The sequence below is a fragment of the Nycticebus coucang genome, chromosome 17, assembly GCF_027406575.1.
Source record: "Nycticebus coucang isolate mNycCou1 chromosome 17, mNycCou1.pri, whole genome shotgun sequence".
Lineage (NCBI taxonomy): Eukaryota > Metazoa > Chordata > Mammalia > Primates > Lorisidae > Nycticebus > Nycticebus coucang.
The window spans coordinates 30,013,084-30,033,233 of record NC_069796.1 but is presented as its reverse complement, the minus strand read 5'-3'; the positions used below and the strand labels follow the sequence as shown (position 1 = coordinate 30,033,233).

The following is a 20,150-nucleotide window of genomic DNA, read 5'->3' as shown; positions in this document are numbered from 1 at the left end:
GATTTTAAATGAAATCATATTTGTCCAAGCCAAATATAGAAGCATATTTTCTTAGTTCTATCTCTAAATGAAGCCTATTTTGTATATAAATTCTTTGGTTACTCTGACACTGGCACATCTCCTACAGGAACCATCTTTAGAAGTCCCACTCATTAAGTTTTTCTTCCTAAAACCATATTATATTGACCAGTCACGGTCTTATATCTTCTCAGATTCTCTTTCCTCCCTCTTTTGTCATCCTTTAAATTTTTCCATGTGAAACTATTGAAGTTTTGTCTTTTTTATTCATCCTTACCATAACAACTTGAAAAGGGTATTGGGCATAAGAGGATATGTATCTGTGTGCAGTGTTTTAGAAGGTTTGGGAGTCCAAAGAGAAACCAAATGGTACAGTCTTATTCGTTTCTCTTTTTCATGCATGTGGCTCATTTTTCTGTCAATAAACCTCCAACTTGGTAGTGAACTATGTAACAAGCACAAACAATGACTAGAAAATGACTTAGAAAATGTAATTTTGTGGTAAATTTGACCAAAGGAATTTGGAGTTTTATTTTTTGAGGGCAAGTTGCTTCATCCCAGTTTTCTATTCCTTTGTTACTGAAAGTAGTGTGTGCACCCGCACTGGCGGCATTACCTCAGTGCCTGTATGAAATGTAGACTCAGGACTTCTCCTAGACCTACTGAACCAGAATCTACAATTTAACAAGATTTCTAGGTGATTCCTACACACATTAATCAATATTCTGGGGACTAGAGGAAAAGCAATGATTTCTATATTTTATGATCTCCAAACCAAGACTCGTAATCTGACAATGGGAGAAATGTTTCCAAGTGGGCACTGTTATAAAAAATCCTGACCCTGTGATTGGTGTGGGTATAAGCCCTCCACACCACCTAAAGCCCCTATGCAAGTTGTGGCAAGTCCTGCAGGATCTTGCTTGCCCTTTAACACTCAGACATAAAACAAAAGCCCAAGTATAAGTTGTCCTTTGCTTTCCTCTGAACTTTGTTTTATCATCAATACTTGCCAGTGACAAATGCCCCGCTAAAGGTGTCTTGCTCTCCATCCATAATTCTCCATTTTAACCACTCTGGGGTTTTACAGGGTATGGACCATCTTTTATGCTGCAACTGATCTGAACACTAACAAATGCCGTCTTACTCTGGTGTTTTAGGGCATGTAGGGGCACCACTGCCTTGCAATCACATCAAGCTTGTTGATGTCGAAGAACTGAACTACTGGGCCTGCAAAGGAGAGGGCGAGGTAAACTTAAGGGTTTAGACATTCACATCTGTAGATACTACCATAATGAGTAGAAACAGACAAAGACAGTTGGGATGGAATTGTTTTCCTTTCACCTATGTATAAAATTATTTTAAATTACTGATTAATTTGACTCAACTAAACTCAGCATATTCTCTCCTGTTTATGATGCAACAAACCTCTAGTGCTGGGACTGGGCTGCTCTAAATTCCAAATCAATATTTAGAATTCCTAAAAGTTTGTTAAAAATCCATTTTTCCCCCCTAACTGTCATGATCTGTAGACGGGGAAGATAGAGCTGGCCTATGCTCATTCATTCCATGGGAATGAATGGGAAGGCTGGTCATGAAACAGGGGACTCAAGCATCTATGGTAGAATCAACCAGCTATCAATATCTGTGATGAAACCCCATTGAGTGTGACACAAAGCAGCATGTGGACAAGGCTGGGGGGCTCCTGAGGAAGAAGAGAAGGCAGAGGGCTGGGTGACCACGGCAGGGAGGAAATATGGGGAGGATGCTGCTTGAGAGAAGATAGGAGGCAGTTCAGATGGCTAGTGTCTGTTCCTTGTCCTGTTTCCATCACTGTCGCTCCTATGGTGCTGGTCTTCCTGAAGGATAGTGTATCTATTCTGCATATGCCTGGAGACAGCCTCCTGTCATTGTATTCCTTATGCTGTGGCTAAGAGAAGGCATGGATATTTGTCTCCACAGATATGTGTGAGAGGACCAAATGTGTTCAAAGGCTACTTGAAAGATCAGGACAGGACAAATGAGGCCTTGGACAGTGATGGCTGGCTTCACACTGGAGACATCGGGAAGTGGCTGCCGGTGCGTATGTTTAGAACAGTGGAGTTACAGATGTTTTGGTGGTGAGAGGGTGTGTGATCTGTGTTATTGAGGCAGGCATCTTCTCCACATCCTCCCTGACAATTAGTCACTCAGGAGTACCTCTGGAGACTGGGAGGCTCTCTGCCTCATGAAGGTGAAGAGGCACTTGTATAGGAGCTTATAGCTGGGGTCTTAGAGATCAATGCCCTATGCTTAATGGTTTTCAGAAAGAGATCTGACTGAGTGGAATCTGATAGTGGAGTCGAAAGAGCAGGGGGTATGTATTTCTGGGGAGTCTGGAAGTGCAGGGCCTATGAGCCCAAAGATGCAGGCCTCCAACCAGGAGGTGGCACTGAGCAGAGAGAAAAGCTTGGAGCTGGATAGGAGGATGCCTGAGCTCTTCTCTGCCAGCAGTTGCTCTTGCAACCTGGAGCAAAGCCTCATCCCTCCCTTGGGCTTGACCTTGACTTAATTGTAGAATCAGACAGCAAGGCTTCATGACATTCTTTGGCCATATCCCCCACCTTTTAGCCAAAACCAGTTTGCCTCAGTCTGTCATTTTAAAAATAAGGATAATAACATTGTTTATGTCTACAGTTATCCTTGCGTGGAAGAAATGAGAGTATAGCTATAAAGCACTTAGCACAATGCCTGGCACATGGGAGACACTTAGATGAGTGATTTGACCAGAAAAAAGCTTTGTCATTGACACTGAGAGTGATGCAGCTTACCCCAGAAACCCCTCCTGTGTCTCTGGGAAGTTGCTAAGATTTGGGATGGACATTTTAAGGTGATAAGCCAGGCATGTGAATGATGAGACCACCCAGAGGCCCTGCGGCCTGGTAAGTGGATGTACTCCTGCTTGGATCTATGTGCTTCCCCTCAGAAACCTTCATGTTTATGGCAGACAAGGATGTATCCTCAGCATGTGCCCTAGGCCGAGAACTCTGCTCAGGGAAGATATGCATCCTTAGACAGTTCCCAACCCAATGTGATTGGCTTGAGCTGGGTGGGGGCACACTCACCCGGGGAAAGGCAGAGGACAATAGGCACCTACTGGATCAAAGTCTCAGAATCTGAGTCATATTCCAAGGAGAGAGGAGAGCTTAGGAAGGACAGTCAGAGCAGTGTGCAGAATAGAGGCAGCAGAGGTGTGAGGCAACTAATTCCAGCCAAAGGCCCATAGGTGTGGAGGAGAGAGGCCAGAGAGGTGTTTGGGCCCTGGACACCTGTCAGAGGGTGGGTTGCCCTGTCAGCTCAGGAAGCTTTAGGCTTCAGGGATCCTCACTTGCATCAACCCCTTTCAAGGCCTTACATATCATTTCATATTATTTTTCATGAAGAGGGCTCTCAAAATTATAAAAGCTTGAAGTCCCACAAAACCCCTGATGCCTTGTAACTTGAATGAACCACCTATAGTTCAAGGAGTTGTGAAGAGCAAATAAACCAATTCATTTAAAGCACCTAGTGTTGCATCTTGAGCACAGAGCCTAAGACAGGCAGGGAGAGGTCTATGAGAGTCCATTTTTTAATAATTTAAATGGTTGTTGAAATTTATTAAAATTGTTACAGCTTCTGAGACAAATACTTATTTCTATACATGTATTTCTTGTGTGAAGCAAATCATGCAGTTTTGGCATAATTCAACTTAACTATGATATTCCTTTTTAACATTTTCTTTTCTTTTTTTTTTTTTTTTTAAGACAGTTTCATTTTGTCACCCTTGGTAGAGTGCCATTCACAGCAACCTTAAACTCTTAGGCTTGAGTGATCCTCCTTCCTCAGCCTCCGAGTGGCTGGGACGTCAGACGTCTACCACGCCTGGCTATTGTTAGAGATGGGGTCTCGTTCTTGCTCAGGATGGTCTCAAACCTGTAAGCTTAGGCAATCCACTTGCCTCAGCCTCCCAGAGTGCTAGGATTACAGGCATGAGCCACTGTGCCCAGCTAATATTATTTTTCTAAAAATTATATTTAGCCTTTTCATTTATATTCATAAATGAAATTGACCTGCAATTTTCCTTTAATACACAAATCCTATGGTTTTGGTGTCAGCATACTGAATGACTTGGTGAGTGGTTTTTTTTTTTTTCCTGTTTTCTAGGAGAGAATGTGCAAAGTTTGATCTATTCTTTAAACTTAGGTAGAAATTGTCTATAAAGACAATTTATAAACTTTAAAAACTTATTATCTTGAAATAGTAATAGGTAGATCAAGGATAAGACATAGTCTTTTGATCCAGAAGAACCTGGGTTCCAATCCTGGTTCCCCTATCCCCTCGCTGTGTGACTTTGGGGGAGTTAACTGATCTTTATGATCTTCATTTCCCTTATCTGTGAAACAGGGGTAACAACACTCAGTTAGTGGGCTCCACGAGGACCAGAGGAGCTAGTGTAGGGGAGGCACCTGACGTCCAGCCTGGGTTCTGACAAAGCAGAGCCTGCTTGTTTCCCTCTTCTGAAGAGATTGCTCTGCCTTTGGTGGATCATGCAGTTGAAGTAGTCAACAAGTGGTTTTGATGGGAGGAGGGGATGGAGGTAAGCAGGATTTATGAACAAGGATGGGCAATCCTGCCTGCTAGAGATCCCAGGAGAGACAAAGAGCAAGGCCATCCCAGGCGTGAGGTAGGGCAGGATCGAGGAGGATGGTCATGACCTGCATTTGTGGTGTGTCACATCCCAAGGGGCAAACATATTCAGAGGGTAGCTGGGCTCTAGGTGAGTGAGGAGCCAGAAGCTTGGACAGACATAGGAGTGGCCAATAAAGAGAGAACTTGGGGTTATGTCAAGGTGCACTGATGGGAGGGAGGCAAGTACAACACTCAAGGGTTGAGCTGAAAGAGAGAAGCCCACCTAATCATCATGGAAACACATAGAGGTTGAGGAGAGTAAGGTGTGCACGGGACCTGGAAGCCAGTGGCACCAGCACTTACTGCTCAGGGTGTAATGTGACCTGCCCACTGCAGAGATCCTCCAGGAGCCTAGGCTTCTAGTACCATCTGGCTGCTAGGTAGCCAAATCATACCAGATCTTTGCTATATGCCCGGGGATAGAGAGGCTGCTCTTTGTGAGTAGAGGCAGTAGCTGCGCAAGAGGTCTGTGTATGGTTTAAAGGAATGAAACAAAAGATGCTGGTAAGATAAAGGACAATTAGAGCAAGAGCCCTGGTGGAAGGGAGGTGGGTTCTGAGAAGGAGGAGGTGAAGACACCTGCAAGTAGATGTGAGGGTGGCAGGTGGTGGGTGGCAGGGGCCACTGCTAAGGGGAAAAACAGAGGGCACTCAAGGCCCAGCAGAGCTTGGGTACCATCAACCTGCAGTACATAGTATCTCTCCAGCTGCACAGCAGCTCTGTAAGAACAGACATAACAGGCTAAAGAGCAAATTGGGGCAGGGTCAGCTGTGGGGAGAGGCTGGCTTAGGGCAGTAGTGAAGGACTATGGCACTGAGGAGTGAGGGGTTCAGGCCTAGGCGTGCCATCTTCTTATGCAACTGTTTTGTTCAACTCTACAGGCAGGAACTCTTAAAATTATTGATCGGAAAAAGCACATATTTAAACTTGCTCAGGGGGAATATGTTGCGCCTGAGAAGATTGAGAACATCTACATCCGGAGCCAGCCTGTGGCACAAGTCTATGTCCATGGGGACAGCTTAAAGGTGAGGCCCCTGGGCTTCAGCCTTCCCACATGCACTGGGCCTGCTGAAAAATTCCGATTAAATATTAATCTCCAATCAGACACCAGGATTCTCCTTTGCATTTTAAATCATGAAAGAAAATTTCTTTTTAAAGGAAAATCTTAATTACTTACAGTTTGGTAAAATGCAGTTAGGCCAAATAAGTTGCTTGAAGTAGTAGTAATGAACATTCCCACTCTTTTTAACTTATATTCCAGCTACTTTGAACAGGGTGATGCTAAAGCCAGATTCAGGGTTTCTACCATTTTGATTTTTAAATATGCAATGAACTTTACAGATTAATGGGTATAATGGTACAGTGTTGCAAATAATGGTGCTAGTCCTGATAGTTTATATAATTAATTATTGAGAGGGGATTAATACTTATTTTGCTTTGATATCATTCAGATTTGAAGTCAGAAAGATCATGAATATGTCCTATGATATTGAAGATAATGTATTTTAAACTCTCATTACAGTTATATAATTAAATATTGCTTTAAAAATTAAAATATATTTTTTCATGAATGTGGATTATATTAATAAAGCAACTTCAAAATGGTCTGGAAATCCTGGGAAACATATATTTTGGTTCATGGAATTTGAATCATAGAGTTGTTTGATTAGCATCCTAAAGACGAGCTGATTTAAGATTGGCATGAAAATGAAAGATACCTATTACTGATTATTAATACTCCTAAACTTATGTTTTTATAAAGTTAGGGGAATATATCAGAAAATGAGCCATCAAGAATATGTGATCGGCAGAAATGTTTCATAAGCATGTCCTTATTTTTAGCAGAGGGTAGAGCCTAAGAATTTTAATTCTGGACTACAAGTAAACACTTTAAAAGCTTTTGTCATAACTGTTTTCCTTTGGTGAGCACTGCAGGCCTTTTTGGTGGGTATTGTTGTGCCTGACCCTGAAGTCATGCCCTCCTGGGCCCAGAAGAGAGGAATTGGAGGGACGTATGCAGAGCTCTGCACAAATAAGGTTAGTGTCTCAGGGCTGTTCCTTCTAAAAGGTTGCTGAACATTTTATGATTTCACATAATAAGAGGACAGAAAAACTGTAGAGTAATGAAATTTGAACTTGTTGGGAATTTCTAATATATAGGATAGGAATCTTAAATCAGAGATTTATCTTTTCTTATTACTGAATAAACTCATATTTCTTCTTAGAAAGATTAATGAACTATTGAATTTTAGAGCAGAAAGATCACAGACAGTTTACCCAGCTCTGTTGTTTTGCAGCTTGGAGTAGAATCTAGGGAGGGAGGTAACTTGCTTAAGGCTACATAGCTGGTTAACAGTAGAATCAGATGTGAGCAGTAGGCTTTCCTATTCACTGGTCTTGGTCTTTCCAAATGTGAGGTGGATTTTGTGTCTACTGGGCTTGGAAAGGCAGTCATGGAATTATAAAAGTAACACAATTCTTCTTGCTTAGAGCATTAGCCATTCACAACTTCCTGAACTCATCTAGTGGCACTTGCAGGGCTCTGTGGAGGAGGTCACCGGGTTGCTATGCAGCATCAGCCCCTTGTATCACAAGGTCCATTTCAGCATTTCAGCAGCAGCCATAGACCCTACCAATCCAACTGGGCCCTGGGCTCATCAACTCACCAGGCTAACCAAAGGGTTGCTTTTATTTATGTATTTATTTATTTATTTTTTTTAGCAACAGAGTCTCACTTTGTTGTTCCAGGCTACAGTGCCATAATGCCAGCCTAGCTCATAGCAACCTCAAACTATTAGGTTCAAGTTCAAGTAGCTGGGACTACAGATGCTCACTGCGACACCTGGCTAATTTTTCTTTCTTTATTTTCTTTCCTTTCCTTTTTTTTTAAGTAGAAATGGGAGTCTCTCTCTTGCCCAGCCTAGTCTTGAATTTCTGAGCTCAACTGATCCTCCCACCTCAGCCTCCCAGAGTGTTAGGATTACAGATGTGAGCAACCATGCCCTGCCCAAAGGGTTGCTTTAAAAAAAATTGAGTGGTTCCTCAGCCTATTGTTCATGGTCACTCCTTTGGCCTTTCTAGCACTTACTTACCTGATTGATGAGAGAAGTGGTAACTGGTATGCTACTGGGGAATGTCAGCCTCAGATGTGAGAGGGCATGGAGGGGGGCACATGTCCCCACCGTTTCCAGTGGCACTTTACTCACAGTGTGTTGTTTCCTCTACCTCCATTGTGAAATGTGTTCTTGTCTTGTAATTTTACTCATATGGTTCAATTCAGGATCTGAAGAAAGCCATTTTGGAAGATATGGTGAGGTTAGGAAAAGAAAGTGGACTCCATTCTTTTGAACAGGTAACTATTACTATCCCAATACTCTTACAGCCCCTTTGGCAGTGATAAAAATTAACCCACAGTGACCCTGACCTAGATTCCTTACCTTTTATGGTGTGGCCTGCTGACAGGCTGTGTACCAGCAGACCCCTAAAGGCTTGTTTCAAGCTGGCTCTGCAACAACCTGCCTCCTGAACTAAAATAGGTCATATGTCAAGTGAGATTGTGCTCGTTGTCCTTATAATCACAAGCATTCATAAGGTTGAAATAGTACCCTAGCTGTCACTAGTAGATCATGTGTACATGGTCTGTTTCCCAAGCCACTATTTTTATTTTTATGGGGATTGTCTTCTTGGATGCAGCAGGCAAAGCTTACTTGTTAGCAGGACATTGGAAAGATTTGGCTCCTTGGGACAATGATCTGTCAGCCCAGCATGTCCTCTATAGAGAAGAAGAAACAAAAAATAAAAAAATGTGCTAGGAGAAGACATAGCAGCCCTCTAAGACTTTTGTCTTTGTAAGGTTGTGTACTTATTATAACTGAGTTCATGAGCATATTTTGTTCTATTTCTATATGTCATCTATATATCCTCTTTAGTCAAAAATTCAAAAAGAAAAATTCCTCCAATGAAAAAATATTAATATACTGATTTTTGTAAAGTTTTTTTTTATTTAAAAGCATTTTTTTTTGTAAAAGAAACATTTCATTGAAATAATTTTTTCATATGATTTTATTTCCCCCATTGGTGGGAACAACCAACAACTACAGTATGGTGTTGGCGTCTGTAAAGTTTACAAGAATCTTTAAATTTTGTATGCTCATTTGATGATAACCTAAAAACATGTTCCGATTTTAAATCTTAAACTCTTACAGTGCTTTAATTTACAATAAAAAATATTTCCACAGATTAAAATTGTAATTTCTTAAGTTCCAAAATGAGGAAATCTAAATATGGTTTTGGGGTCTAAGAATATTGCTTTTCCTTTGAAGGAGACAGGCTTGCCTAAGCCTCTCAGATCCCACAGACATCCCGGTATTCACAAGGCCTGCTCGACCCCTGCTGGTCATGAAAGGCTTGACACGAGGGCAAACAGCGTAGTAACATCCACATTTCTCTTCATGGAAAAAAATGCCAGCTCTTAAGATTACATTTAAAAGAGACTTTTGGCTAAGCTTCCAGTGTTAACCATTTGCTCTTATTAGATCTTTTAATGAGAGAAGATGTGTTCTTAACTTTCTACATGCCTTAAGCAGAGTTTCTGCTCTAATAATCTGTCCTCACCATGGTAACCTCAAATACAGGGAAGTCATGTGGCATCCCAGAGACCTTTCATTCTACAGCCAAGGCTTTTGCCTCTTGATTTTCTCTGTTCTCATTTTCCCTTTTGTTGGTCTATGGCATTCTCCCCACTATAGCCAGTGTGTTCGGTCAGCTGACCGCACGAAAGCAAAAACCAGGCCTTGTGCCTGAGTAGGGTATGCTCCCAGTTGTGATCCAAAGCTCAACATAAATTATTTCAGTTAATCCATAATCTAATATCAGTTTTTCCTTTTACTGCTTCTTGAAAAATGAGAGGTCCATTGACACTTTAATTACACACACACACACACACAAATAGATATCCAAATCCAAAGTTTAAATCATTCAGCAAATGTTTTAAGAGTTCATCCTTTGAAACTGGGTTGATCTGAATTAAACTTCAAATTAGAAATAAATATATATATTTTAATTTCCATAAATTGGAAACATGGTGTTTTATTATAATGCTGTGTTTAAATGTTACAATATTTTTTAAAAACCCTATAGAATCTCTTTTCAATGACAAGAATGTAATTTTAGGAAAGGAAGCTAACATTAATTATTGCTTTCCTTCTTTCTTCAACAAAAACTCTGCTAAATAAAAATTATAAAATCTGCTTTATGGAGTATTTGACACAAATGGAGATTAATAATTCTCGTACTTTTTTTGCAAGTTCACAATTGGGTAGTTTGGTCTTATGGGAAATATATCATAATTATATAACTCAGAAAATTTTTATCATTGATTCATTTCTGAAAAAAAAACAACTATAGGTTTTCAGCCCTATAAAAGTCAGTGTTGGCAAAACAATGTGTTCAACTTATTTTTTCTACTTACTGATTAGACTTTTAGTCTAGAACCATTCTTATATCTCCTTCTTTAACACTTATCCAAACCAATTACTAAGTCCTGTCCCTTTTACCCAAAAGTCTATTTCCATATCTATAGCCAACTTCACAGCCCAAATCACTCTCCTTCTTGCCTGTTGGCTAATCTGCCAGTTTCTACTCTTGTCCCACTTTTATCCATTCTTTACAGAGTAATTGTGTTCTGTCTCTCACTGCTTAAAAATAGTTTATAGAACCTTGTCCAAACTCCTTAGATACATATATTGATCTTTTATAATTGGGCCATAGTCTATCTCTTCAGTCCCATCTGTTTCTTCTTCTTTATTTATGCCACATGCTTCAGCCTGTGTTTGTAATGTCCCAGATAAGGTATGGCACATGTTGCCTTAGCCTGGGGTACCCTCCTTTCCTTAGGCCACATGGTAACCACTCCCTTTCCCCTTGTTATCTTTAGTTGGCTCAAGCCTATTTATTCTTCCAAGTTCAACTCAGGCATCCTTTTTCAGTTAATCCTGCCCAAGCCTGGGTTAGGTGGTACACCAGAAATGTATTCGGCTCTAACAAAAACCTGACTGTGTCTTAAATTCATCAGGTTGGGGAATTTTCTCCCCTCACATAAGAAGTTAAAAGATAAGTGGTCTGGCTTTGCACCCATGGCTCAGTGAGTAAGGTGCCAGCCACGTGCACGAAAGCTGGCGGGTTTGAGCCTAGCCCGGGCCTGCTAAACCACAATGACAACTCCAACCAACAACTCCAACAACTCCCAGCTGGGCATTGTGATGGACGCCTGTAGTCCCAGCTACTTGGGAGGCTGAGGCAAGAGAATCACTTAAAACCCAAGAGTTGAAGGTTGCTATGAGTTTGGTGTCATGGCACTCTACCTAGGGTGACATAGTGAGACCCTGCCTCAAAAAAAAAAAAAGAAAGAGAGAGAGAGTGAGAGAGAAAGAAAGGAAGGAAGGAAGGAAGGTGGTCCAAGGTAGGTGCAGGTCCTCAAGGACTTAGGCTCTTCTTGCCTTTCCACTTTTCATTGTTTGTATGTTGGCTTATTACCTCATAATCACAAAGTGGCTGCCAAAACTTTGGATATTGTCCACATTCAAGAAAGAAAGGAGGAATTGAGTGGAGATATCCATGTCTAAATCTTTTATTAGGAAAGCAAAACTTTCCCTTCTTACTATCCATAAAAAGATCTCATTGCTATCTCCTAGCTGCAAGGGAGGATGGAAAATCAGGGAACAGGATTATCATGATTGACATAGATTGTTTCAGCCTCAAACCAAAATCAGGGTTATACTGACATAGAAGAAGTGTGGAGTGGATACTAGGGAAACAACTGACTTGTCCTGCCTTCTCTGTGCTTGTCTCCAAAATAGTAGTAGCATATTGCAGCATCTTTCATTAGATTGTAAGCCTCATGTGGTCAGGGACAATACCTTCTTCTTCTTTGTGTCCCTGGGCCTAACACAATGCCTGATGCCCAGTAGTTGCTCAATAAATAGCAATTACACAAAACAACAAGGGAATGTGTATTTGTATTTAACATATGTTTTTAATTAATTATTTAAAGTTTCAGCAATTTATAGCCTTGTTCAGTATTTAATGATATGGGCATATTATCTCAAAAGAAAATCTTTGAATTGGGTTCTACTTGTCATTTGGAATACAATTTCTTTTTTCTTTTTTTCCCCCAAATCATTTTCTTTATTTATCTATCTTTGATCCACATTTATATAGTTGATTTATTTTTTTCAGACTATTAGAGGGTATATGTTTTCTTTATTTACCTTATTTTTGGTACTGATTGAGTCAAAGTTACACTTGTAAGTGTGCCCTTCACCCAGATAGTGTGCACTATACCCAATAGATGTGAATTTACCCATCCCCTCCTCCCATCTTTCCCCAGCTTAATTTTCATTGAGATTTACTTCCATATGTGCACTGAATTGTTGATTGATTAGTCCCAATTTGGTGTTGAGTGCATGTGTTTGTTTTTCCATTCTTGTGAGGTTTCTCTTAGAAGAATGATTTTCAGTTCCCGCCAAGTTGTCATAAAAAATACTAGATTGCCATATTTTATGGCTGAATGGTACTCCATAGTTTATTAATCCATTTATATATAGGTGGGCATTTGGATTGTTTTCACATCTTTGCAAATTGAATTGTGCTGCTATAAACACTTGAGTGAAGGTGTCTTTTTTGGTAAAATTACCTTTTTTGGGTGTTACCCAAAGGTCTACTTTAAGTTCTTTGAGGTATCTCCATGCAATTTTCCATAGAGGTTGCAAAGTTTGCAGTCCTGCCAACAGTGAGTAAGAGTTCCTTTCTCTCCACATCCATAATAGCATCTGTTGTTTTGAGACTTTTTAATGCAAGCCATTCTCACTGGAGTTAGATACTATTTCCTTGTGGTTTTGCTTTGTACTTCCCTAATGATTAGAGACATTGAGCACTATTAGTATATCTTCCTTTGAAAAATTTCTGTTCATATATTTTGCCCACTTTTTAATGAAATTGGTGGTTTCTTGATGATTTGCTTGAATTCTTTGTGGATTCTGGTTATCATTCTTTTATCAAATATATAGCATCCAAATATTTTCTCCCATTCTGTGGGTTGTCTGTTTGATCTTTTGGTTGTGCACTTGGCTATGCAGAAGCTTTTTAATTTGATCAGGTCCTATTTATTTTTGTTGCTGCAATTGCTTTTGGGATCTTCTTCATGAATTCTTTGTCTAGACTGATATATACAGAGTTTTTTTTTAACATTTTCTTCCAGAATTCTTATAGTTTTCTGCCTTGGGTTTATTTAAGTGTTTTATTTATTGTGAGTTAATTTTTGTGAGTGGTAAGAGGTACGGATCTTGTTTTAGTCTTTTACATATGGCTATCCAGTTTTCCCAGTTATTAAACAGAGATTCTTTTCCCTAGTGTATGTTTTTATGTTTTGTCAATAATCAGACGGGAATATGAGGATGATTTCATCTATGGGTTCTCTATTCTGAGGCATAGGTCTCTGTCTCTGTTTTGTGCCAGTACCATGCTGTTTGGTTACTATAGTCTTATAGTATAGCTTGAAGTCTGGTAAAGTGAGGCTCCTGATTTGATATTATTATATAAGGTTGCCTTGGCTATTCAGGGTCTTTTCTGGTTCCATATGAAGCATAGAAGTATTTTTTCTAGGTCTTAAAAAAATGGAGTTGGTATTTTAGTGGAAATTGAATCTGTAAATCACTTTGGATAGTATAGCCGTTTTAACAATGTTGATTCTACCAACCCACAAGCATAGTATATTTTTTCATCTGTTTACATCCTCTGCTATTTCTTTCCTCAGTATTTCATAATTCTCCTTGTAGAGGTCTTTCACATCCTTTGTTAAGTATACTCCTAGGTATTTTATTTTCTTTGTTGCTACTGAGAAAGGTATTGTCTTTGATTTGATTCTCAGCTTGACTGTTGTTGGAGTATATGAAAGCTACTGATTTGTGTACATTTATTCTTATAGTCTGAGACTTCATTGAATTTATTTATCAATTCTAGGAATCTCTTGGTTGAATCTTTGGGATTTTCTAGCTATAAGATCATGTCATCAACAAAAAAGAGATAATTTGACATCTTCTTTCCCCATTTTGATACCCTTGATTTGCTTCTCTTGCCTGAGTGCTCAGGCTAGGTCTTCCAGCACTATGTTGAACAGAAGTGGAGATCGTGGGCAACTTTTTATGGTTCCAGTTCCAAGAGGGAATCCTTTCAATTTTACCCCATTCAATATGTTGTTGGCTGTGGGTTTGTCATATATGTTCTTTGAGAAGAAAAGAATCTTTCCTAACTTATTTTATAAAGCCAATATTACCTTGATATCAAAGCCAGGAAAGGTCACAACTAAGAAAGAAAACTACAGACCAATATCCCTTATCAATATAGATGCAAAGATTCTCAATAAAGTCTTAGCAAACTGAATCCAGCTGCACATGAGAAAAATAATTCATCATGATCTAGTGGGCTTCATAGTTTAACATATACAAATCTTTGAATTTCATCCATCACATAGAAAGATACAAAAACAAAGACTGTATGATCCTTTCAATAGACACAGAAAAAGCATTTGACAAAATTCAGCACCCTTTTGTGGTAAGAACTCTCAACAAAAGAGGCATATCAGGGACTTCTCCAAATTATAAATGGGATACAATTTCTTAGAGGTGGTGTCACTCCAGGATTCTGTCCCAGCTCAGATCACAAAATTCTTAGAGAACTGACTCTGACCCTTTCTGCTGGGGGACCCTGCTCAGGCCCTGCTAGATCAGTCTCTCTATCTTTTCTGGTCTCCATTTGGTGCTCTAAAGAGGCTTTGTATTAGGAGGCCTGGCATCTTCCTCGTGGAAATAAATAGTATGAACACTAAGTCTGATCCTTCCATGACCCCCTTTAAAACATTTATTTATTTATTTTTAATTTTTTTCTCCATGCCCCCTTTAATGATTTGATAAAAATTCCATGGCAGAACATTTTTTAAACTTGTAGTCAGATGTTATTTATATTCCTCCTCCCATGAATGGCACTACTATCTCTATGCAGCCATCCAAACCAGAAACTTGGCAGTCCTTAAGGCTGCCTGCCACTTAACTACATCTTGACAGTTCATCCTTGCATCACTATTAGAACTGTTTACTTGTCTCTTTCTCTGCTAATACCCTGAATGCAGGCTTTTATCTTTATTCCCATGTATTAACCGGAACCTTCTGATTAGTTGCCTTGATTCCAATCTTCGCTTTCTCAAAAACCCATCTCCTCATTTCTTGTGGTGAGATTTTCTAAAATGTGTATTCAGTCATGTCATTGCTCTGTTAAAAAACGTTCAGTACCTTCTGAATAAAGTTTGAGCTCCTCCATAAACCAGCCCCTCCCCTACTCCAGCTTCATCCCTCATATCCTTTACCTCCTATTTTATATAACAACAAGAAGAAACCACTTGGAAATTCTTTTCACACTCTTCCATGTTTTCCCACTCATGGCTTTGTTCTTGGGGTTCCCTCTGCCTATAATGCCCTTCTCTGTCCACTTCTCCACCTTTGCTAGTTAACTATTACTCATTCTTTAACACTTACCTGATTTGCAGTCTTCCCTGACTGCTCCTCCTTCTCCCCATTATCACTGAGTTAGGTGCCCTTTGTGCTGTGTATACCATATTGACAATTGCCAGTGTCTCTGTACTATAGATATGAATGTGCACTCTCTGAGGGCAGGAGCATTCATGATTCCTCTTTGTATCTTCAAAGATATACACACAGAATAAACAACTAATTCATTTCTGTTAGTGGATGAAGGGATGGAAAGTGGACAAATGGACGGCTAAGTGGATGAGTAGGAAGGAAAAATGTCACTTTTATCCAATGAGCAAGGTATTAGTTTTTAAAAAAAGGAATAAAAAGTAGCTTTTAGATATGTCAAATGGGCTAAAACATTATGAACATAATTTTTACTTAGCATAGTGTTTGCATATCAATTTATCTATTCCCATATGCCTGTTTACTTTTAACGTATATACTATAAATACAGCATTCTATTCCTGTTAAAGATGTATTCTACATTTGGTTTTTAGGTTAAAGCCATTCACATCCATTCTGACATGTTCTCAGTTCAAAATGGCTTGCTGACACCAACACTAAAGGCTAAGAGACCTGAGCTGAGAGAGTACTTCAAAAAACAAATAGAAGAGCTTTACTCAGTCTCCATGTGAAGTTCAAGGAAAGTTCTTCTCACTATAATGGATTGTGTAGCAATATTATAGTTATTCTTGAAAGCAATGAGTCAAAATGACACAGCGGAAAATGAATAAGTACTTGATTTGATGGCTGACCCTTTTCCTGATCCAAGATGTCTTTAACAATATTTTCTCTATCATCACCGAGTACACTTTATTTTTATTAAAATGATATTGTAATGGGCTGCTAAAAATATCACAAATGGCAATGTAAAAATCCAGATATTTTCTCAAGAACTGTGTACCACTAAAAGTAATATATTCTCAATGTTCACAAAACTCCTATTAAACATAAAGGAAAAATATAACTGATATACTGTACTTAATTATTTGTGGAATAGCAACCAGATACAGCAAATATATAGGCAATGTGGACTACCTCATTCAATAACTTATTGTCAAAATAACAATGAAATCAGACTTTAAAAATTAAAGCTAGATGTACAGAATCATGCTGACGCAAAACATGATAACTCACATTCGGCATAACTTCAGATTCCTTAAACATGGCAATTCATATTATCATAGGTGAGAAAGTTCTCTGACTTTTACTTATATTCATAAAAATGAAAATTCATACATTCTTTAAACTAATGTTATATTTATATAACAACGTATGACTTGCAAATATCATTCAATACATATTCCCATTTATTTATCTAATTAAAATAACCAGGAACTACCTAGAAATATGTCATATAAAACGATTCAAGGATAATATAGATCTATTCATGGATTTCTTACTATAATAAATCCTAAAAGGTATCTGTTGACTCTACAATGAATGGACCCTTAAGGAAGACTTGGAAGAAGAAACTCAGTTATTTCTCAGGGTGGGCAGCAATTAACCCATATTCCTTGTTGGGGTCTTTCAGTCTTCCATTTTTAATATATCCGTGCCATGCCTGTTAAACCCAATATGGCTATAATTCTATTTCACCCTCTTTCAGCAAAACTATCAAGGCAGGATGTGGGGAGGAGAGTATGTTATTTCCAGAGAAAATAATTTTTCAACAACATAATTTTGAAGAACCTCTTCAAAATGCTCCTACAAAACCTTATAAATTCATCACGGAGAAACATCTCGAGGCTGGGCACAGTGGCTCTTGCCTGTAATTCTAGCCCTTTAAAAGGCTGAAATTGGAGGATCCTTTGAAGCCAGGAGTTTGAGAAATAGCTCCTGATGGCATAATTCCATTCCTAAAATCTTTAAATGCTCCTAAGCTTAACCACAAAAACCTCCTTTTTTGTATAATGTATTTAGATATACCCTGTACAGTGCCAACAATTTTATATAATTAAAGCCCAGATACCATTTGATAGCAATGAAATTCTAAGCTATGGACTGTGCATCTGAAAAAAGCATGGTCCTAGGAAAGTATTTTTCTTCTGTAGAGACAGAACTCTGAAAGCATATGAACAAATTACGTGTTAATTCAAAATTTATGTGTACATTGTCCAGAAGCTCCTTTCCCTTGGAGGAAGTATAGCAAATGTCAGTTAAAAATGGCAAAATCATGTGGGCCTGTTGGAGTCTGGTCAAAAGTTGACTACAGTTTCACTTGTATATTTATCCCATCTTTTAAATATTCCTTGGGTGTATTCTCTCTGAATATCTACTGCTATGTTTTTTGTTTGGTTTGTTTGTTTGTTTTAAGACAGAGTCTCACTACGTCACCCTCGGGTTGAGTGCTGTGGTATCACAGCTCACAGAAACCTCAAACTCTTGGGCTTAAGACATTCTCTTGCTTCAGCCTCCCAAGTAGCTGGGACTACAGGTGCCACCACAATGCCCAGTTATTTTGGGGTTGCAGTTTGTCATTATAGTTTAGCAGGCCTGGGCTGGGTTTGAACCTGCCAGCCCCGGTATATATGGCCAGCACCCTAACCACTTAGCTACAGGCACTGAGCCATATCCACTGCTACATTTATAAATTTTTTGAGGTAGAGTTTCACTCTATCACCCCTCATTATAGCTCACTGCAACCTCAAACTCCTGGGCTCAAGTGATGCTCCCATCTCATCCTCCCAAGTAGCTAGAACTATCAGTTTGTACCATGATGCCTGGTTCATATTTCTATTTTTAGTAGAGATGGCGTCTTGCTCTTGCTCAGGCTGGTCTCAAACTCCTGAGCTCAAACAATTCTCTTGCCTTGGTCTCCCAAAGTACTAGGATTATAGGAGTAAGCCACTATGCCCAGCCTACACATATAAATTTGACATTTAATAAATGACCTAGTTCTATGCACACTATTTTTAAAGGCATTTCTGAATAAACAAATACTTAAAATGTCCAAGGCCACATCTGTATATCATTAGTTTTTTATATTTAATATATATACTTGACTAATTAAAAGTGAAAACTGTTACCTGAATTGGATATTCATACTATTTTAAGAACAAGTTGCCTCACATTTCAACAAAAAGTTGTTTCTCACTGTCCTTCCCCTCAATAAAATTTTATAGTTGACTTTGATTCTAAAAGTATTTTGAACAATGTAATATAAGCAAATAATTTAAAACTTATTTTGGTTCTATTTATATTTCATAATAGATATGATTGATTATGAACAACTTAAGATTTCTCCTTTTTTTCAATTAAGAATGTTTCTACTAGACTTCCAGATCTGTGTGGAAATCATCATGCTTGGGCCGATGACTGGGTTAGTGCAGATGTGCTGAGAAAAGTAATGGTGGACCCTAAATATATTGCATGTACATTTATCTATTTCTCTGTTTAATGCCACTTAATCTTTTTTAATAAATGAGAAATGAAACAAAATGTATTAATAAAAAAGTCCTTCTTCAGATTTCCCAACTTTATTTTGGGCGAGAAAAAAGTGTGTTTATCATTAACCAATATAGAAAAAGCCTATTTGCTTATGACAGTCATATTCATAATGGGTGTTGGATCCTATTTAAGTCTAGAGGTATGACAGAGAACCAGTTACTTAAGCATAAATGTGTTCTTAAATATTTGGCATTTTTATCTGTTTCTTATTCAATGTGTTAGTTATTCTCAGATTTTACAAATTAACCCTATTATGTATATTATAAAGCAGGATATATATCTAATCTTGTTTGCCTTTTGCCATAAAAAATGTCTTTATACGTACTGAGCTTCCTCTCGAGATGGGAGAGGAAACTCTGGCCAGGTATAGTATGTAGATCTAGGTCGGTCTGTATACATGCATAAGGAATTCATAAACTCCTAAGTCCAAGGATTAAACATAGTGTGTCTCCCTCACATAAGGAAGTCACATTTTCATTCTAAATTTAATTAAAACTGCAAGTATGAGGAAACAAAAATAGAACTTTCCATTGGAATTTTTACAGACAATAATGTTTTAGCAACTTGAAATCAGCCTTTAAATTGATTATATTACCCATCAAAGAACAAATAAATCTTTAATTTTTCTGCAGTAAAGAAAATGAATTAGCCTTTATTTTCCAAATGTATAAAGCACAAATGTGATATAGTTATTTAAAATACAAAATGCTATGAAATGAGTGTAAAGAATGGGAAAATATATTTTTTTTGCATGAAAACAGACTACTTACAAACTTGCTTAATATCTCAGGAAAAAAAGGATGAATAATCATATATAAAACTGGTATATCATAAGTTGGCTGTATTTTATTCCTGGTTTTAATTTTAAGGAACAGTTTACATAGAATGAAAAAAGGATCTTAGTAGTCTGAATGTATTCTCAAGTGTGCTACATAGCCCTTTCTGTGAGTCTACAATTAACTGCAGTAAGAATTGAATTACCATTCAAGTGAGGCCAAAGCTCCAAATGAGAAAGTCTTCAGTTATAAGGCATTAATGGTTGTAACACAGAGGAAATAGATAAGTACATTGAATACAAGAATATCTAAACTTGGTCCCAAACAGAAAGGGTTTCATGAAGTGACAGTGGCTTTTAAATGTTCCTTGACTGATTATTTTAATTTTTTTGGTTAAGTCATTGCTATGATTGCATGGGGAAATGCGTGTTTTTTTAAGAATTGCTATTCTACTTTCAATTTTTTAAAATTGGGGGGATTAAAATATTACTTTTTAAATATGCATAAAAGTATCTTAACTGTAATATTTTCAGTTGCTTTGTTATAGTAGCATGCATATCAAGTATAAAATGCATTTATGAAAATTTTTGTAAAAAATAAACATTTTTCATTTCTCAAA

The 20,150-nt window shown here is 38.2% G+C and overlaps 1 protein-coding gene across 8 annotated transcripts in view; it reads left to right on the top strand.

The window, feature by feature from the left end:
* ACSL6 (acyl-CoA synthetase long chain family member 6) overlaps positions 1 to 20,150 on the top strand; it is a 61,936-nt gene extending 41,786 nt beyond the window's left edge. For 7 of the 8 annotated variants that reach the window (XM_053566521.1, XM_053566517.1, XM_053566520.1 and 4 more), the window contains 6 exons: positions 1,176 to 1,264; positions 1,978 to 2,094; positions 5,604 to 5,747; positions 6,658 to 6,759; positions 8,003 to 8,074; positions 15,803 to 16,267. In XM_053566521.1, coding sequence (XP_053422496.1) covers positions 1,176 to 1,264; positions 1,978 to 2,094; positions 5,604 to 5,747; positions 6,658 to 6,759; positions 8,003 to 8,074; positions 15,803 to 15,940 — 662 coding nt within the window. In that variant the 3' untranslated portion in view covers positions 15,941 to 16,267. Of the gene's footprint in view, positions 1 to 1,175; positions 1,265 to 1,977; positions 2,095 to 5,603; positions 5,748 to 6,657; positions 6,760 to 8,002; positions 8,075 to 15,802; positions 16,268 to 18,567 lie in introns of those variants that run through there. The other variant, XM_053566518.1, reaches the window with a different exon arrangement.